The sequence below is a fragment of the Bos grunniens genome, chromosome 7, assembly GCF_055505025.1.
Source record: "Bos grunniens cultivar Pamir isolate PY7600 chromosome 7, Bosgru_T2T1.0, whole genome shotgun sequence".
Taxonomy (NCBI): Eukaryota; Metazoa; Chordata; class Mammalia; order Artiodactyla; family Bovidae; genus Bos; species Bos grunniens.
In genome coordinates this window covers 72,034,525-72,051,010 of record NC_141171.1, presented here as the reverse complement: position 1 = coordinate 72,051,010, position 16,486 = coordinate 72,034,525, and the positions used below count along the sequence as shown (strand labels likewise).

The 16,486-nt window shown below is 41.4% G+C and overlaps 1 protein-coding gene across 17 annotated transcripts; it reads right to left on the bottom strand.

The window, feature by feature from the left end:
• Window positions 1-8,518: 8,518 nt before the first annotated feature.
• PTTG1 (PTTG1 regulator of sister chromatid separation, securin) lies at window positions 8,519-16,217 on the bottom strand. Of its 17 annotated transcripts, none has more exons than XM_086412735.1 (6): window positions 16,099-16,217; window positions 15,586-15,686; window positions 14,465-14,649; window positions 12,628-12,721; window positions 9,401-9,559; window positions 8,519-8,680 (listed from the first exon to the last, which is right to left on the bottom strand). In XM_086412735.1, the coding sequence occupies exons 2-6, from the start codon at window positions 15,674-15,676 to the stop codon at window positions 8,601-8,603; spliced, it is 609 nt and encodes a 202-aa protein (XP_086268861.1). In that variant the 5' UTR covers window positions 15,677-15,686; window positions 16,099-16,217; the 3' UTR covers window positions 8,519-8,600. The 17 variants fall into 17 exon arrangements, with proteins under 17 accessions (XP_086268861.1, XP_086268871.1, XP_086268862.1 ...); XM_086412745.1 differs by having other exon boundaries at window positions 14,465-14,646; XM_086412736.1 differs by having other exon boundaries at window positions 15,586-15,712; window positions 16,107-16,217.
• Window positions 16,218-16,486: the final 269 nt, after the last annotated feature.

Genomic DNA, 16,486 nt, shown 5'->3' with positions numbered 1-16,486 from the left:
ATCAACTGTGCCTTACGTGGAATCAGAAATGGGTAATGGAAATGCAATTCAGGAGGTATAAAAGTCACTCAGTTGTGTCTGACTCTTTGCGACCCCATGTACTATACAGCCTATGGAATTCTCCAGGCCAGGATACTAGAGTGGGTAGCCTTTCTGTTCTCCAGGGGATTTTCCCAACCCAGGGATCGAACCCAGGTCTCCTGCATTGCAGGCGGATTCTTTACCAGCTGAGCCACAAGGGAAGCCCTCAGGATGTGTGCTTGCACACTTCAGTCGTGTCTGACTCCATGTGACACTATGGACTTCAGTCTGCCAGGCTCCTCTGTCCATGGGATTCTCCAGGCAAGAATACTGGAGTTGGGTTGCTGTGCCTTCCAACAGAGGATCTTCCCAACCCAGGGATTGAACCGGCATCTCTTGTGTCTTCTGCATTGGTAGGTGGGTTCTTTACCACCAGTGCCACCTGCGAAGCCCAATTCAGGAGGTATCTGCTGTGAAATCAGGTGATGCCTCCTATAGGGGCCATACCGGGAACAGGAACAGTAACCTCAAAAACTGAAAGATGGGTACATCTGGCTTCAGGGGAGAGGGAAGACAGAAAAGGAGGACACTGGAAGGCCAGGTAGGGCTCAGATCAGGCAGAGCTTACAGGGCCAGGGAGACAAATTCAGATGTTACCTGAGGTAGGATGGGAATCTACTTGGATTACAGTCTAAGCAGCGGACTGACAATTAGATTGGCCTTTTCAACTGTCACTCCGGTCGATGGTTTGAATGGACTGGAAGTGGCATAAGCAGAAGCAGAATGACCAGTTCGAGGCCTTTGATTGTCATGAGAGATAACAGCTTGCATCGGAAGAGTGGGAAAGAAGTGAGCAAACTAAAACTAGAAATGTATACTAGAAGCAGAACCATCACGTTTAGTTTGAGATGAGTAAATGCCCTTTATGGAGGTAGAGAAGGCTAGCAAAGGGCAGATTTGGGCAGGGAGAACCAAGAGTTCTAATTTATATATATTAGATGAGATCTGAGGTAAGCAACTATAGACAGGGGTCTCAGAGTTCAGGGGAGAGAAGTGGGCTAGAGACACAAACACAGCACAGAGGTGGGATTCCAAACTGCAGCAGTAGATAAGATCACAAGGAGAAGGTTTGTAGAGTGAGAAGAGAGGCCAACACTGAGACCTTACAATGTGACATTTAAGATAGATATGGAGATAAGGATTTTAAGGTGAAGTTGAGACTAAAGAAGTTGCAAAAATTAAATAAAACAAAATGGAGAGGAAGATGATAACTGAGAGGGGAAGTGACCCGGAGCACATGTGGAGACACTGGCCTATGATCGCAGGAAGGACACCTCTTTTGCAGGATTCAGGCAGCTTATAGAATAAATGACTGTTGGTGGGAGCCTTCCTCTGCTACAGAGAGGTACCCTACCTGAGAGGCAGGGGTGCTGGGGAGAAAGGTAGAAGTTTAGAGAGTGGAGAAGGTATGAATAAGCCACAAGGACCTACTATACATATAGTACAGGGAACTCTCTTCAGTACACTGTAATGACCTGTATGGGAAAAGAATAGATATATGTATAAATATAGATATATGTATAAATAAATCACTTTACTATATACATGAAACTAACACAACATCGTAAAACAACTATACCCCAATATAAAATAAAATTTTTTAAATAAAAATTTTTGCCACTTTAAAAAAAGAGAGGAGGTATGAAAACAGTTGACTCAAAGTAGGAGGATAAGTATGAGTGTAAAACTTGTCAGGCCATGTTGCGTGGGGTCAGCTCCCAAAGCTGGTTGATCCTGAATCCTTAGGGATGCTAACTAGCTGCAGAAGATGGTTTTCTCTGGGAATGCTCTTCAGTTCTCAAAGACACTAACATACGACAGTACGGCATTCAATCCCCAGCCTCTTTTGAGGCTGTCCCAGAATCAGCTGCCCAATCTCCAACTTAAGTCACAAACTGAGTGTTCAGACATCCTACAACCTTCGGAGCAGGCAGTAAGGCAAGGTCAAAACCTGACACTCCCAACTCCACAATGAGGTCAGTGGGTAATCAACAATAGGAAGGCAATCTCTCAAACCTCCAGGCCCTCAAGGTTCCAAAGGGAAGGGCATTTTCTTTCTTTCAATGGTATAATCCTATTAATATACAAATTTTCATAATATTATGCTAATCTCAAATGCGTGTGTGCACGCACGCACACACACACACACACAAGATAATCCTGGTAAGAGATGAACACATAGCTTTACAGATATTTTCATACTTGCTCTGGAAGTAGGGAGACCAATTTGGACTCTTACAGATCATGATGATGACAAAGAAATGATCTTGAGGAGATAACAGTGGAAACAAGACTAAGGATTCAGGAGGAATCAAGGAGTTGGAACTGGAAGGATGACAAATGGTAGGAAGAAAGCACAAGAAAGAGTCAAAAATGTACACAGAAACCAACCCCTCATACAAGTGTCCTCAGCTGTTTTTACAAGGATGTTTGCTGTTGCACAGTTTAGAATTAGAAAATATGATACAGTTATACAATGGAATAAAATATGTTCATTAAAAAAGGATAAAGTAGATCTACATATGTAGACATGGAAAGACATACAATGTTCTTGGACTGGAAGAATCATTATTGTCAAAATGACGACACTACTCAAGGCAATCTATGGATTCATTACAATTCCTATCAAATTACTACTGATGGTGTTTTTCACAGAACTAACACAAAAAATCTTAAAATTTTTATGAAGACACAAAAGACTCTTAATAGCCAAAGAAACTTTTAGAAAGGAAAACAGAACTGGAGGAATCAGGCTCCCTGACTTCAGACTATACTACAAAACAACAGTCATCAAAACAGTATGGTATTGGCACAAAGACAGAGCTATAGATCAGTGGAACAGGATAGAAAGCCCAGAAATAAACCCACCTATGGTCACCTAGTCTATGACAAAGGAGGCAAGAGTATACAATGGAAAACGGTGCTAGGAAAATTGGAAAACTACAAGTAAAAAAAAGAAATTAAATAACCTTTAATACCATACACAATTACTCAAAATGGATTAAAGACCTAAATGTAAGACCAGATACCATAAAACTCTTTTAGAAAAAACACATGGAGAATACTCTGACATAAATCACAGCAATATCTTTTTTGATCCATCTATGAGAGTAATGGAAATAAAAATAAACAAATAGGATGTAATTAAGCTCAAAAGCTTTTGCACAACAAAGCAAACCATAAACAAAAAAAAAAACCACCTACAGAATGGCAGAAAATACTAGCAAAAAATGGGACAAAGGATTAATCTCCAAAATTTATTGACAGCTCATGCAGCTCAATAAAAAAAAAAAAAAAAAACAATAAAAAACTGGGCAGAAGACCTAAATAGATAAATCTCCAAAAAAAAAAATTACAGATGGACAAGAAGCACATGGAAAGATGCTCAACATCACTAATTATTAGAGAAATGCAAATCAAAACTACCTTACCTCACCTCACACTGGTCAGAAAGGTCATGATCAAAAAGTCTACAAATAACAAATGCTAGAAAGGGTGTGGAGAAAAAGGAACCCTCCAACACTGTTAGTAGGAGAGTAAATTGGTACAGCTACTATAGAAAACAGTATGAAGTTTCCTGAAGAAACTAAAAATAGAGGTACCATATGATCCATCAATCCCACCTCTGGGCATGTATCCAGAGAAAAACATGGTTCAGAAGGATTCATGCACCCCAGTATTCACTGCAGCACTGTTTACAACAGGCAAGACACAGAAGCAACCTAAATGTCCATCAACAAATGAACTGATAAAGATGTGATATATACACACAGTGGAATATTACTCAGCCATTAAAAAGAATGAAATAATGCCATTTGCAGCAGCAAGGATGGACTTGGAGATTATCATACTAAGTGAAGCATGTCAGAGAAAGAGAAATATCATGTGATTTTACTTATACATGGAATCTAAATATATATATATACACACACAAATAAACTTATTTATAAAACAGAAAGACTCACAGTCTTAGAGAACTTATGGTTACCAGAGGGGAAGGTGGAGAGAAGGAATAGATTGGGAGTTTAGGACATGTATACACTGATATATTTAAAACAGATAACGAGGACTTACTGTATAGTACAGGGAACTCTGCTCAATACTCTGTAATAACCTAAATGGGAAAAGAATTTGGAAAAGAATACATATATATATATACAACTGAATCACTTTGCTGTACACCTGAAAGTAACTACATTGTTGATCATCTGTACTCCAATATAAAATAAAAAAAAAATTTTAACGTATAGTGCACCTTGGAAATAGTATATATGGTTTCTATGAGAGCAAAAGAACTTTTAAGAACTCAAGATGGTATATACAAAAGAGCATTTCTCATTATGGGATCCCTGGAACACTGCAGAGTTGTTTCTATATTTCAAAGGGAAAATATTAGTGAAATTTATATTTGCAGATATAAGAAAAAATTAAATGCATCAATAGTACAGAAGGATGATACTCAAAGTGTATATTGATACAGAGGCAGCACAACTAACCACCCCATATATACTCTTTTCAATAAGTGGATTTTGCTACGTATCTTGTCAAAATTTCAAATTTTTCTGTAATATTTTTTTGTTTTATATACAGTTGAGGTATATGTATACAGTTTAAGATATATGTATATTCATTGCTGAAAATACTTTGCTATGATTTTGCAGAAAAATACTATTAAATAAATGATAAATGAAAAACAAAAGAAAATCTTTCCATGGCACCCAACACCCCCATGCCAAACTCAAAACCCCTTGCACAGTTCAAATAGCCATATGGTCCTTGCTTCACTCTCCTTTGTTGGCAACCACACTGCTCAAACCTAAAGCAGGAAAAAAACAAAGGCAATTTTCATTTAACAAGCTGTGTTCACTTGCCTCCTGCCATTTGCAAAAGCTGTTCCCTCTGCTCAGAACACTTCTCTTCCATCAAGGCTCCATCCACATGTACTTCCCCAGGAAGCCTTCCCTAGACTGGGCTGGGGAGTGTTCCCCAAGAACTGATCCTCCCCACCCCATGTGCATCTTCCTGTATCACAATGGCATTTGATACCTCTCTCCCTACTTGATGCCAGACATCTGAGGGCAGGGGCAATATTGTTATTTAACCACAGTAGGCTTAGTTCCTAGCACATTGGGCCTAATAAATGATAAATGATTAAATGACTGGAAAGAACAAAGTCAAATTAGGATTTCCATCATAGTACTAACCCTTCTGGGACTTGGTATAGGGACTAACTTTCCTTATACAGGTCAGATCAGAATTAGTCTAATAGAGGGAGAAGGCAATGGCACCCCACTCCAGTACTCTTGCCTGGAAAATCTCATGGATGGAGGAGCCTCCTAGGCTGCAGTCCATGGGGTTGTAAAGAGTCAGACACGACTGAGCGACTTCCCTTTCACTTTTCACTTTCATGCATTGGAGAAGGAAATGGCAATCCACCCCAGTGTTCTTGCCTAGAGAATCCCAGGGATGGCGGAGCCTGGTGGGCTGCTGTCTATGGGGTCGCACAGAGTCGGACGCGACTGAAGCGACTTAGCAGCAGCAGCAGCAGTCTAATAGAGAATACTAACAATATATTTTTTAAAAATTCTAATTGTGTTCCTATTGAAGGTTAATTGGAATTTGAAACCTGAAAAAATGCCAATGCAAAAATAAGTTAGGTGTGGATAAACTTTACATAAGTAAGATTATGCTTAAATGCAGTGTAGGGGAACAGTGTGATTGAAAGGAATAAACTAATTCTACATTTAGGACAGATCAGATTTCCAAACAAGCCTTCTCATAAGCTTTCTGTTAATGAAGCCAAACAACACGTGATACTTAGTAAACTGCTACAAACAGCAACAATACCCACAAAAAGAGAATTATCTATATCAAAGAAGCATCTGTTTAAAATTCTCAAAGTCAACAAATATTAAGCACTTTGAGTTCTGATAAACAGTGGAGAGAAGATTATTTGTGCTCAGGTCTGACCAAGGACCTGGTAAAGAACTGACCTCTTGCTCCTAGATCTTTGTTTCCTCCACAATAAACCACTTTCCAAAGTTTCTAAATGTATTTATTATAGGGTATGAAAGCCACTCAGAATTAGGCTTAGCTGTCAAACTGGCCTGATTATACCTGAGGATGTGAAGTCTAATCCTCTTCCTTAAAGTCACGTGCCAAGTTGTCTTATTTTAAAAATCTTTCTACTGATTTCAGAAATCCAGACTGATTCAGTAATGTTTAGAGGGTCAAAGTTTTAAAGTCAGGACCAGTGACTGTGTATGCTCCTGTCATTTCATGCCTAGTATCCTGTAGATTCCTCTAATAATAATGGGAAAGAAAGGGCTCACACTGTAACTTGCTTATGGATGCTACAGACATTCCAGGAGAAAGATTTCCTGTATAGGTTAGTATTAAGCAAGGATCAAATTCAGTTGACTGGCCAGGCAAGTTAAGTGAGTTAAAAAGGCTGGGTCACAGAAGAGACAGAATAAGAGGAATGCTTCACTTCTCCCTTCAAGCCATCTTACACAGGGTCTAGAAGACAGAACCCACACTCCACCTAAAGGCAGCCAGCACTCTCACCACTCGACCCAGTGCTGGAAACAAGGGCCTACTATTTAACAGGTCTGCCTTTCAAAGAGAATCTCTAAAATAAGTATATGTAAAACTCTAACTTAAAATAGTGGCAACAGTTAATTTTTTTAAATCATCATTAACCCTTTCTGCCCAATAAGAAAAAAAATCCAGAGGCAACCATTAGCAATCTGATATTTTGATTCTGGTATCAGTTATGGACTCAAAATACCAGTTCTATCATTTTCTAGCACTTCATGCCTTCGGCACATGAAGCTTCTAAACCTCAATGTCCTCCTCTGAAAAACAGGATCATGAACATGAAACATAACGCTTATTAAAGACTTAAAAACAATTCCCAACACAGAGTTAGCAACTAAATAGTTTCCTAGGGTAAAGAGTAGATCTCACTACCAGTAAATTATCTGCTGTGGTCTTCAAAGAGCCCAGTTGAAGAGCTCAAGAAGGCAGATTTCTCAAGAGATTTAGAGTCTTTCAAATTCTGATCACTGAATACAGGGTATTAAAGTCATTAGAAACTAGATAGAAACAGCAATAAAGAATTCCTAGCAATAGACACTTAATGAGCTGGAAGTGGCTCTTCTAATTAAGAGGTCTAATAACTGTCACCAGTTAATGGCCACAAAAACGGAGTAAAGTATACATGGAGAGGTATATGTTTCAGGGAAAACAGTGGCAGCTTTTAAAATAAGCTGTTAAACCAGAGGGTTTTAGGGTAAGTTTTTCAACTTAGACAAACTTCTCATCACATTATAGACTCTCATCTGTTAAACATGTCTACTAGTTTTCACAGTTTTTATTACCAAAATACAAGTTGGTGTGCCCCACGCCCAGTGAGGCCAAACAATACCAAAGCGTTGGAGTATGGTACAGAGAAAGGTTCACTGAGAGCCATGCAAGGAGATGGTTGGCTCATGCCTTAAAATCCCCAAACTCCCCAAAAGCCTTCAGCAAAGCCCTTTTCTAGGAAAGGTGAGGGAGGGGAATGGCTAATTGTTGTGAACTCCTTGTGTCAGATCCTTTGTTCTTGAAGTCAGGTCATGGTCAAGTAAATGTTACATTAAATAAAAGTTATTCTCTGTTCTGACAAGAAAGGACCAGGTCCCAGGTACAACTTCCACCCTCCAAGGTCTGGGGTCTGGCTGAGAGGAGGCAAGAGCTTAGTTTGTGGCTCCCTCAGGGCCAGGTCCCGAGACTCTGGTCGTGGCTGAGGGGGCCAGGCACCCAGGACCCAACTGGCCCTCACTCTCCTCAAGCTGCCCGTATGGCAGGGGCAGGTCCCAAAACCTGTGACCCAGGCAGACAGCCGCTGCCATTCGGTCACAGAGATATGGATAGGGGAGAGGTTCATCGCCTCCTCAAGGTCTGGGCCGGGCCAGCAGCCAGCCTTGGTGAGGGCTCTGGAGCTCTGCAGGGCACAGACAGCTCCCAGCCGGTTCCCTGGGCCCCTTAGCTCACTCACTGGCCTGAGGGTGGGTGAGTTGGAGGCCTGCAGAGAAAAGGCCAGGATCCTTCTCTTACCTCACTCTCCACCTGACAACCACTTCTGCCACTAACAGTTGCTCATTGACAGTTGGTTGCCTGGGGGATGGGCCCACTGCAGCACCAATCAATGGCTGAGCAGACCACTAACGGTCACTCACTGACAGTTGGTCCCTTGGGGGAGGGGCCCACCACAGTACAAACCAATGGCTGAGCAGGACCACTAATAAGTCTCATGGTCACCATTGCCTGGACAGGGTGCAAGGTTAAGGCAGCAGGCACCAACAGCAACAGCGGGCTAAGGGCTGTGCAGCCTGTAGCCTGCTACATTTTAAGCAAATTCTAAACAATACCAACCACAATATTAGGAACAGTCTGTTAAACAAAGAATTGCTTTATTAATACAAACCATTAATACAACCATTAATACATAGCCAAACTATAAAGTGCTAAGAAATTTAAATATCTAAGTCACAGCAAACAGGTGGCAATTCAACATCCAGAGTAGACAGAATGCTTGAGGGAGACTGCAACAGATCTAGAAAACAGGAATTTCTTATTCAGTATCTGCAAATCTGCATGTCCGTCCACACCCACATTGGTTTCACTTTAATCATGAACTCAAACTCTTTTTCCCTTTGTCTCATGAATTATACCCCTGCCCCCACCTACATACATCTACATACACCTTTTCACTTATTTCTTAGAAGGTGGCTATGGTCCCAGAATTAACCTTCATTATGAAATAAATCATAGAAGTACCCCAAATTCTCTTAGAGACCCAAGTAACTGCCAACAATTATCACTACTGTAATCTGGCAAATAATGTAAGTTATTCCATCAGATATAATAGAAAACATGCTGATAGTGGCTTTTGACCACCAGTCTGAACCAAGACCTAAAACCTCCTGCTATTGTGTGGGTCTTGATCCTACATGAGCTTTGGATTAACTTGGAACTCTCATTTCAAGCAAGTTTATTTTACATCAACTCTTAATGTAAAAAGTTATACACTAAATTTCACCTTGTTTTGCTTGTATGTAAGACTGTCCAGATTCCAGAATGACTTAATTTTACTGGGTATTTGCAACTAAAAAACAGTACCAGTTGAGAATAGTTTTCATTATCCCGAAACCTTATTCCTTCAGTCTGAAGGATAGAAATTACTAGCCTTCTGCACAACCCTATCCTCACAGTAATGGACGTATTATGACACAGGTTGTTTACAGCCCTTCTAGAAGGGCACTTGTTCACTTACTAGACTCCCACAGCAGAGGAGGCATCTTCAGAGGCGAAGGGGGGCCCACGTGTAACAGCTGCTCAAGCTCCCTCTCCTCATCAAGGATCATGAGAGGCACTCCACTCAAGGGGAGGTGGGCGATCTGGTGCTCCTCAGGCAGGTCAAAATTCTCAAAATCTGCCACAGAAAGCACTTTGTCAGGGCAGCAATTCTCAGGGTGGTGAGTGGCACCCTGCCAGTCTGAGACCCTTTCATGGGGCCCAAGAGCTCAAACTATTTTCATAATAATACTAATACCTTTTCCCACTGTGCTGACATCTGCAATGGTGGTCCAAAAGCAACAGAGGATAAAACTTCTGTGCCTTAGCACAAATCAAGGCAGGATTTCTCACTACCATTCACTGGTATTTAAAAAAAGTGCCTGTTCCACATATCACTTTATCATATGCAGTAAAAAAGTATTAATTTTATGAGCTCTCAACCCTTGAAAACATGTCTTTTTAGTATTCTGTATAAGTTGTGAAATCATATACTGAAGTACCGTGGTGTTTTCCAAGAAAAAAGATATGTGCAATTATTTGATTTGCAAGCTAAACCAGAGGTGTTACTTTTGGACACCATTTACTATAAAAAACTGAAAAACAAACTTTGGTAACTCAGACTTGGATATGTGTTGCACATTTTCTCCAAGCAATGAAAGTCTACCAGTTCAAGAGAAGCAGTATTTGTTGCCAATGATAAAATCCACAGTTTCAAGAGGAATAAAACCCCTAGAATTTCAGAAAACTTATTTGCAATCATTAGCTTGACAGCTCCCTAGTACTGAAGACTTTTCTGATGAGGTCAGTGGTGAGCATTAATGAGTGTGCTTTTGACACGCATAAAGAAACATTTCAACTTGTGGATGAACTACATTTCCCAGCAAACCAGTATTTCTAAATGATCAATGGTGATAAATGCAGGATAAAAGACATTCAAAGTGCAAAACAGACCAATGGATTTAAGTGTCAGAGAATAATACAATGCTTACTGAAATGGTTTCAGATTCTACATTGCAACTATGCATACAGAAGCAGCCACAAGTTGAATTTTAGTGTAATAGCAAAGAAATCTATCTATACTTATCTGAAAAGACTTTAAATGTTTCTCTTTTCCTAACCATGGCTGCAAAAGGCCAGATTTTCTTCATGTACATCAACCAAAAACAGATTCAACAGATGGAATGCACAATCCCATGTGAATTTAGCTGTTTTATGTTAAGCCAGATTAAGCAAATTTTCAAAAACATAAAACCACGCCACTCTTCTTATTAAATTTTGTTTTAAGCTATGTACATTAATGTAATGGGTTAATTGTATTTTAACAAATTAACACTTCTAAGCTTTTCAATTTTAACTTAAAATATAGGATATATAAAACAACACACAAAAGTTCTTTGGGGTCTTCACTAATTTTTAAGAGTGTAAAAATCCTAAAAGAAATTTAAGAAACAGTTTATGTGACTACTTATTTAAACCACTGAATTGTAAAGAAAAACAAACAGACAAAAGACCCCAGAGGAAGTAAGTCTGCAACACACAGGGCTAATTACCTTTATCCAGAGAGTTCTTTACACACAGAGTATAAGAAAGTCACAAAAATCAAGAGAAAACAAAGATACAAACAGAAAATTTAAAAACTATAAATGACCAATAGTCAAATATGCTCAGACACACTCACATACCACAATTTTAAACAACAAAATACCAATTATCTTTCTGATAGTTTTAAAACATCTGCAGTTAGAGAACAAGGGGAAAGCGGGCATCCTCATCCACTGAAGGTGGTTTCAGTAACTTACGCTGCTCTTTTGGAAGCCAGTTTAGCAATATCTCTTTCCCCCAACACAGCTATTGTACATAGTCCTCTTTCCTGGCCAATATGCTTAAAGTGTGAAAGTGTTAGTCGCTCAGTCATGTCTAACTCTTTGCAACCTCCTGGACCGTGGCCTACCAGGCCGTTCATGGAGGAATTCTTCAGGCAAGAATATTGGAGTTGGTTTCCAGGCCTTTCTCCAGGGGATCTTCCCAACCCAGGGATTGAATCCAGGTCGCCTGCATTACAGGCAGACTCTTTACCATTTGAGTTACCTGGGAAGCCCTCAATATGCATAAATCTACCTCATTTTCCTGAATGATAATGATGAGATGCACCACATTTTATCAAAACTTAAAGCTTTGAGACCCAGTAATTCTTGGAGTTTACTCTCTAGGTATACTCACAAACTCTCAACAATAATTGCAGAATTGTTTTGTAACATATATAAAAGCCAGAAACAGCCTAGATGTATACTAGTGGAATAATTAAATGCTCTCTGGATCAAAAGGCAAAAAAACCCAGCTCAGGAATCTCAAAGACCCTGTGTGATTTGGCCAACCTCCTCACCAGTGTCATTCTTCACCCTGCTTTTCAGTTTTCCAGAACCACTCCAGTCCTCCTTTCTGCCTCAGGATCTTTCATCTGGTACAGTGCTGGCGCCCAGCCCTACCCCTTCTCCACCCAACTATCTCCTTACATCCTTCAAGCCTCCACTGGAAGTCACTTTCTGAGAAAACACTTCCCTGCTCTTCCAGGCTAGGTTCAGTCCCCCCTAACAAGCCCTGTTTTTCTCCTTGGCTCACACTCAAAGTGAAAGGATTTGTTCAGTGTCTGACTTGCCCTCCAAATCTTGGGCTTCCTCAGGCTGGGGCCTGCCTTGTTAACCACTACATCCTAAGCCAATAGCGCCTGGCATACAGTCTACTCTCCTCAATGTGAGTACATTAAAGCTTGAAAAAAGCCAATTCTATTATAGAAAATATTTCAGATACATGTAGGAGGTTGAAGAAGTCAAAAAGCACGTGTTCTCACTGGCTATGTGGATTTTTCAGGCTTGCTTTTCATTGTTCAACTTGACATCAAGTCCATTTTCTAAAAGTGCGCTTGCTAGGAAGTCTGTCTGCTAACACTGAACAAGTAATCTCCCCCTGGATGGTTTTAGCTTTTGAGGACAAGAATGTTTTCCCATCTTTGCTCTGATTCCTCTTCTGACTTAAGATGATGCCTTAAAAATAAAACCACAAGTTATCTGTCCAAAGCACCCCAGATTCAGACAGCCTTGTTATAGTTTTAGATCACAAATCATATTCAGAGTCATATCAAGTTACAGTTGAATTGGATCCTAAGAGAAACTGAAAGCTAAAGAATTTGGACAATACCAAGAGTACCTAATGGATTGAAGGGAAAGAATTTTTCTATTTCTGGATAGGTGTCATCCGAGGCAGGAACCGAACTTTTTGCTTTAACAGTCTTCTCAGTAATCTAAAACAAACCCAAGAAAAATCCATTAGTAAGACTGGAAGCCTTGTCAACTGATTAGTACAAGAGTTTGGAGAGATTCTTCAAGACATGGGATTGCTTCACCACATTTTAAATTTGTTTTCAATTTCTAAGAAACCATAATCCCTCATTCTCAAAATCACACACAAATACAATTCAGCAATCAATTCTAGTATCATGGCTCAAAAGTTAAGGCTGAAATACAAGTATTAGCACAAAAATTAGCATAAATTTATCAAAATGCAGAGCACAGTCTGTTTTCAGTCAGTTAAGTCGTGTCTGACTCTTTTGCAATCCCAAGGACTGTGTAGCCCACCAAGCTTCTTTGTCCGTGAGATTTCCCATGCAAAAATACTGGAGTAGGTTGCCATTTCCTTGTCCAAGGGATCTTCTCCACCCAGAGATCAAAGCTGAGTCCCCTGCATTGCAGGTGTATTCTTTACTACTGAGTCACCAGGGAAGCCCCAGAGTAGAGTTAATTCAGAGCTAATTGACTCAATAGCCCAACCTAACCTAATAGAAGAGAAAATGGGCATAAATCACCCAGAATAGAAACTAATCCTAGAAGCCATTTTTGGCTTTTGGAAATGTGATTTTCCATCAGTGTTACCTAAATTATTGGGTTAATATTAAAAACCAATTTGTGTTCCTCAAATACACAACACTGAGTAAGAGGCAGTCAAAGACAGTCAAGGAATTTAGATGCCCACCGTGGATAATTCTCTAGTCTGGAACTGGTAGGCAGTCCATGATGGTGGTGGGCCAAAATGGAAGCTTGTAGAGTCTTGATTTACTCCTACATCACACATGCATGCCTAGAGGAAATTACTAGGACAAGGCTTCCCACATTTCAGTTCTGTCACGTTCCCATCATTTTTGCTATATCCTTGCAATACTTGCACTTAGCATTTCTCTTACTCAACTCAGTTTTTTTTAAAAAAAGACATCTTTGTCCTAAAACCACACATAACAGTTTGACATCAAGTATACTAGTTGTTTTTTTCCTAATACACATTAAAACAATTACTGAAATGCAGTGCTAATTCACATGCTGAAGTCGTCTTTCACAGCCAAATCCTCTCAGTCTGGGATGCACTGACCTACAGTTTGTAAACACATGTACAAAGGTCAACATGCTACCAAGTTATAACCTACAAAGCTAGTGCTTGCTCTGAAAGGAGGGGAAGAGGACGGCAGCACCTGAGCTGTTATATTAGCATCATGACCTCTTGCAAAGTACCCTCCCTCACAGTACTCAAAAGCTTCCCTGGTGGCTCAGAGGTTAAAGTGTCTGCCTCCAATGTGGGAGACCTGGGTTCGATCCCTGGGTCGGGAAGATCCCCTGGAGAAGGAAATGGTAACCCACTCCAGTATTCTTGCCTGGAGAATCCCATGGACAGAGGAAGCCTGGTAGGCTACAGTCCACGGGGTCTCAAAGAATCGGACATGACTGAGCGACTTCACTTTCACTTTTCACAGTACTCAGTAGTCTGTTTTAAGACACTTGTTAAAGACAGGTGAGGCAAAAATATTAACCAGCTGCTCCTGATACATGTGATCTCAAGGTACAGAGAAGTTGATAAACACTGTATGATGATTCTCTTCTGTTAATCTACTTTGCTAGTCTCTATTTCCTTCCATTCACAGAGGAGAGTGTCAGGTAAGATGCCAGTAGTCATTTTAAGAGTTAAAGTGCTGAAGTCTTTAATTATAGCCAACACTTACCTTTTTGGTAGAGAAAGTTGTCTGTTTCTGTTTGAGCGGTCCATTCGTCTTAACTGATTTTTCTGTAGCTCTGTTGACAGTTCCCAAAGCCTTTCTTGCAGTTTTTGGTAAAGCTGGTGGAGCATCAAACATTTTGCCAACACGTGGTGTTGAAACCTGGGATCTCCCATCCAAAGCTTTGACTGCTAAAGAAAAAGTCTTACCATAAGATCATTCCAGCAGTAAATACCTGTGCAACTTGAAAGCTGACTGTGCCTATAAACTTGGCCTAACTCTCACAGCCAAACTTAACCCCCACTTTTGACAGTGGGATGGTCCTATGCCTAACACCATTTCAGTTCACTACCCTCTTAAATAATCTCTTTAAGATACTGAACATGAGGGCTTCTCTGGTTTCTCAATAGTAAAGAATCCACCTGCCAATGCAGGAGACAGGGGTTTGATCCCTGATCCAGGAACTCCCACATGCCACAGAGCAACTACGTCCATGTGCCACAAATATTGAGCCTGTGCTCTGGAGCCACAACTATTGAGCCCACCTGTCTCGACTGCTGAAGTCAGCATCCCCTAGAGCCCATGCTCTGCAACAATACAAGCTCCTGCAATGAGAAGCCTGGGCATCACAAATAAAAAGTATCCCTGACTCATCGCACCTAGAGAAAAGGCCAGGCAGCAATAAAGACCCAGCACAGCCAAAAATAAATAAATAATTAAAAAAAAAAAAAAAGATACTGAACATGAAGAGACCCGTAAGTACTCGGCAGTAAGAGTATTGGGTCAACTCGACTCTCACTGGGCTTCCCAGGTGGCGCTCGTGGTAAAGAACCCGCCTGGCAATACAGGAGATTTAAGAGACTCCGGTTCAATCCCTGGGTCAGGAAGATACCCTGGCGAAGGGCATGGCGACCCACTCCAGTATTCTTGCCTGGAGAATTCCATGGACAGCAGAGCCTGGCGGGCTACAGAGTCCATAGGGTCGCAAAAAGTCGGACATGACTAAAGCGACTTAGCACGCACGACTCCAACTGCCCACAAAGTATATTTGGGCCTTCCCCAGCTCCAAGCCACACCCACCACTGATTCACAATACCTGTGTACCTGATAGCCGCCTGTATACTTACAAGGCATAGACCCCAGCTTCAGCCCGTCCTTAGGAGCCACATGGATGCCTGGTTCTCCATTTTCCTTATCAACATAGATCAGAGTAGACATTCTGGATCAACTAGAGGTGTGAAACACTCGTTAAACCTTGGGAGTTAGGGAAGATGAAAGAAGCTAAAGTGTAGCACTGACCCAACTTTCTACCCTAGGGACGTCTACGCAAAAACAGGAGCTAAGAAGAGGTAGAAGCCGGATCTTGAGCCAATAAGCATTTAATCCAGTTCTTAACTCTTGACGCCTGCGTCAGGGTCCCTAAATTCCTGAAGAGTTGGCGGTCTGGGACTGGCACAGGCCCTGGTACTCATTGGAACCAAACTGCGTGGGTCGCGCACGCAGTTCAAGACCGTGGCTCAAGCCGGGTGAGCGCGTCTGACGTTCCAGGGAAGTCCCAGCCCCTAAATCCCAGGCCCCGGCCCCCAGACACCCGGACCCCGGTTCCCAGGCCCCAAACCCCCCGACACACAAACACACACACACACACAGAGCCTACTCCCGCTTCCTACGCCGCCGGACCGTGCCCGCCCAACCACTCGGTACCGCTCGGTTCACCCACGTTCGGAGTAACAGCCAAACTCTCGCAAGCCCCTTCTCCAACGGACGCGCCAGACTCCGCGTTTAAACCACAACTTACGCCCTTATTGGTTCATCCATCCAGGAGGCAGGACAGGGGCGGGGCGGAGGCTCCGGAAGAACCAATGGTAGGAAACTAAGCTCCCTGGGCTCCGCCCTGAAAGCTTTTCCCGGCAAATTCTTAGTTTGTTCTCCGGAAGGAAAAAAATTAAACCCTCTCACAGCTTGGTCGTGGATGTCCATTAATGGTTGTTTTTTAATCTCCGCCCCCCCGCCCCAGAGAGATAGAGG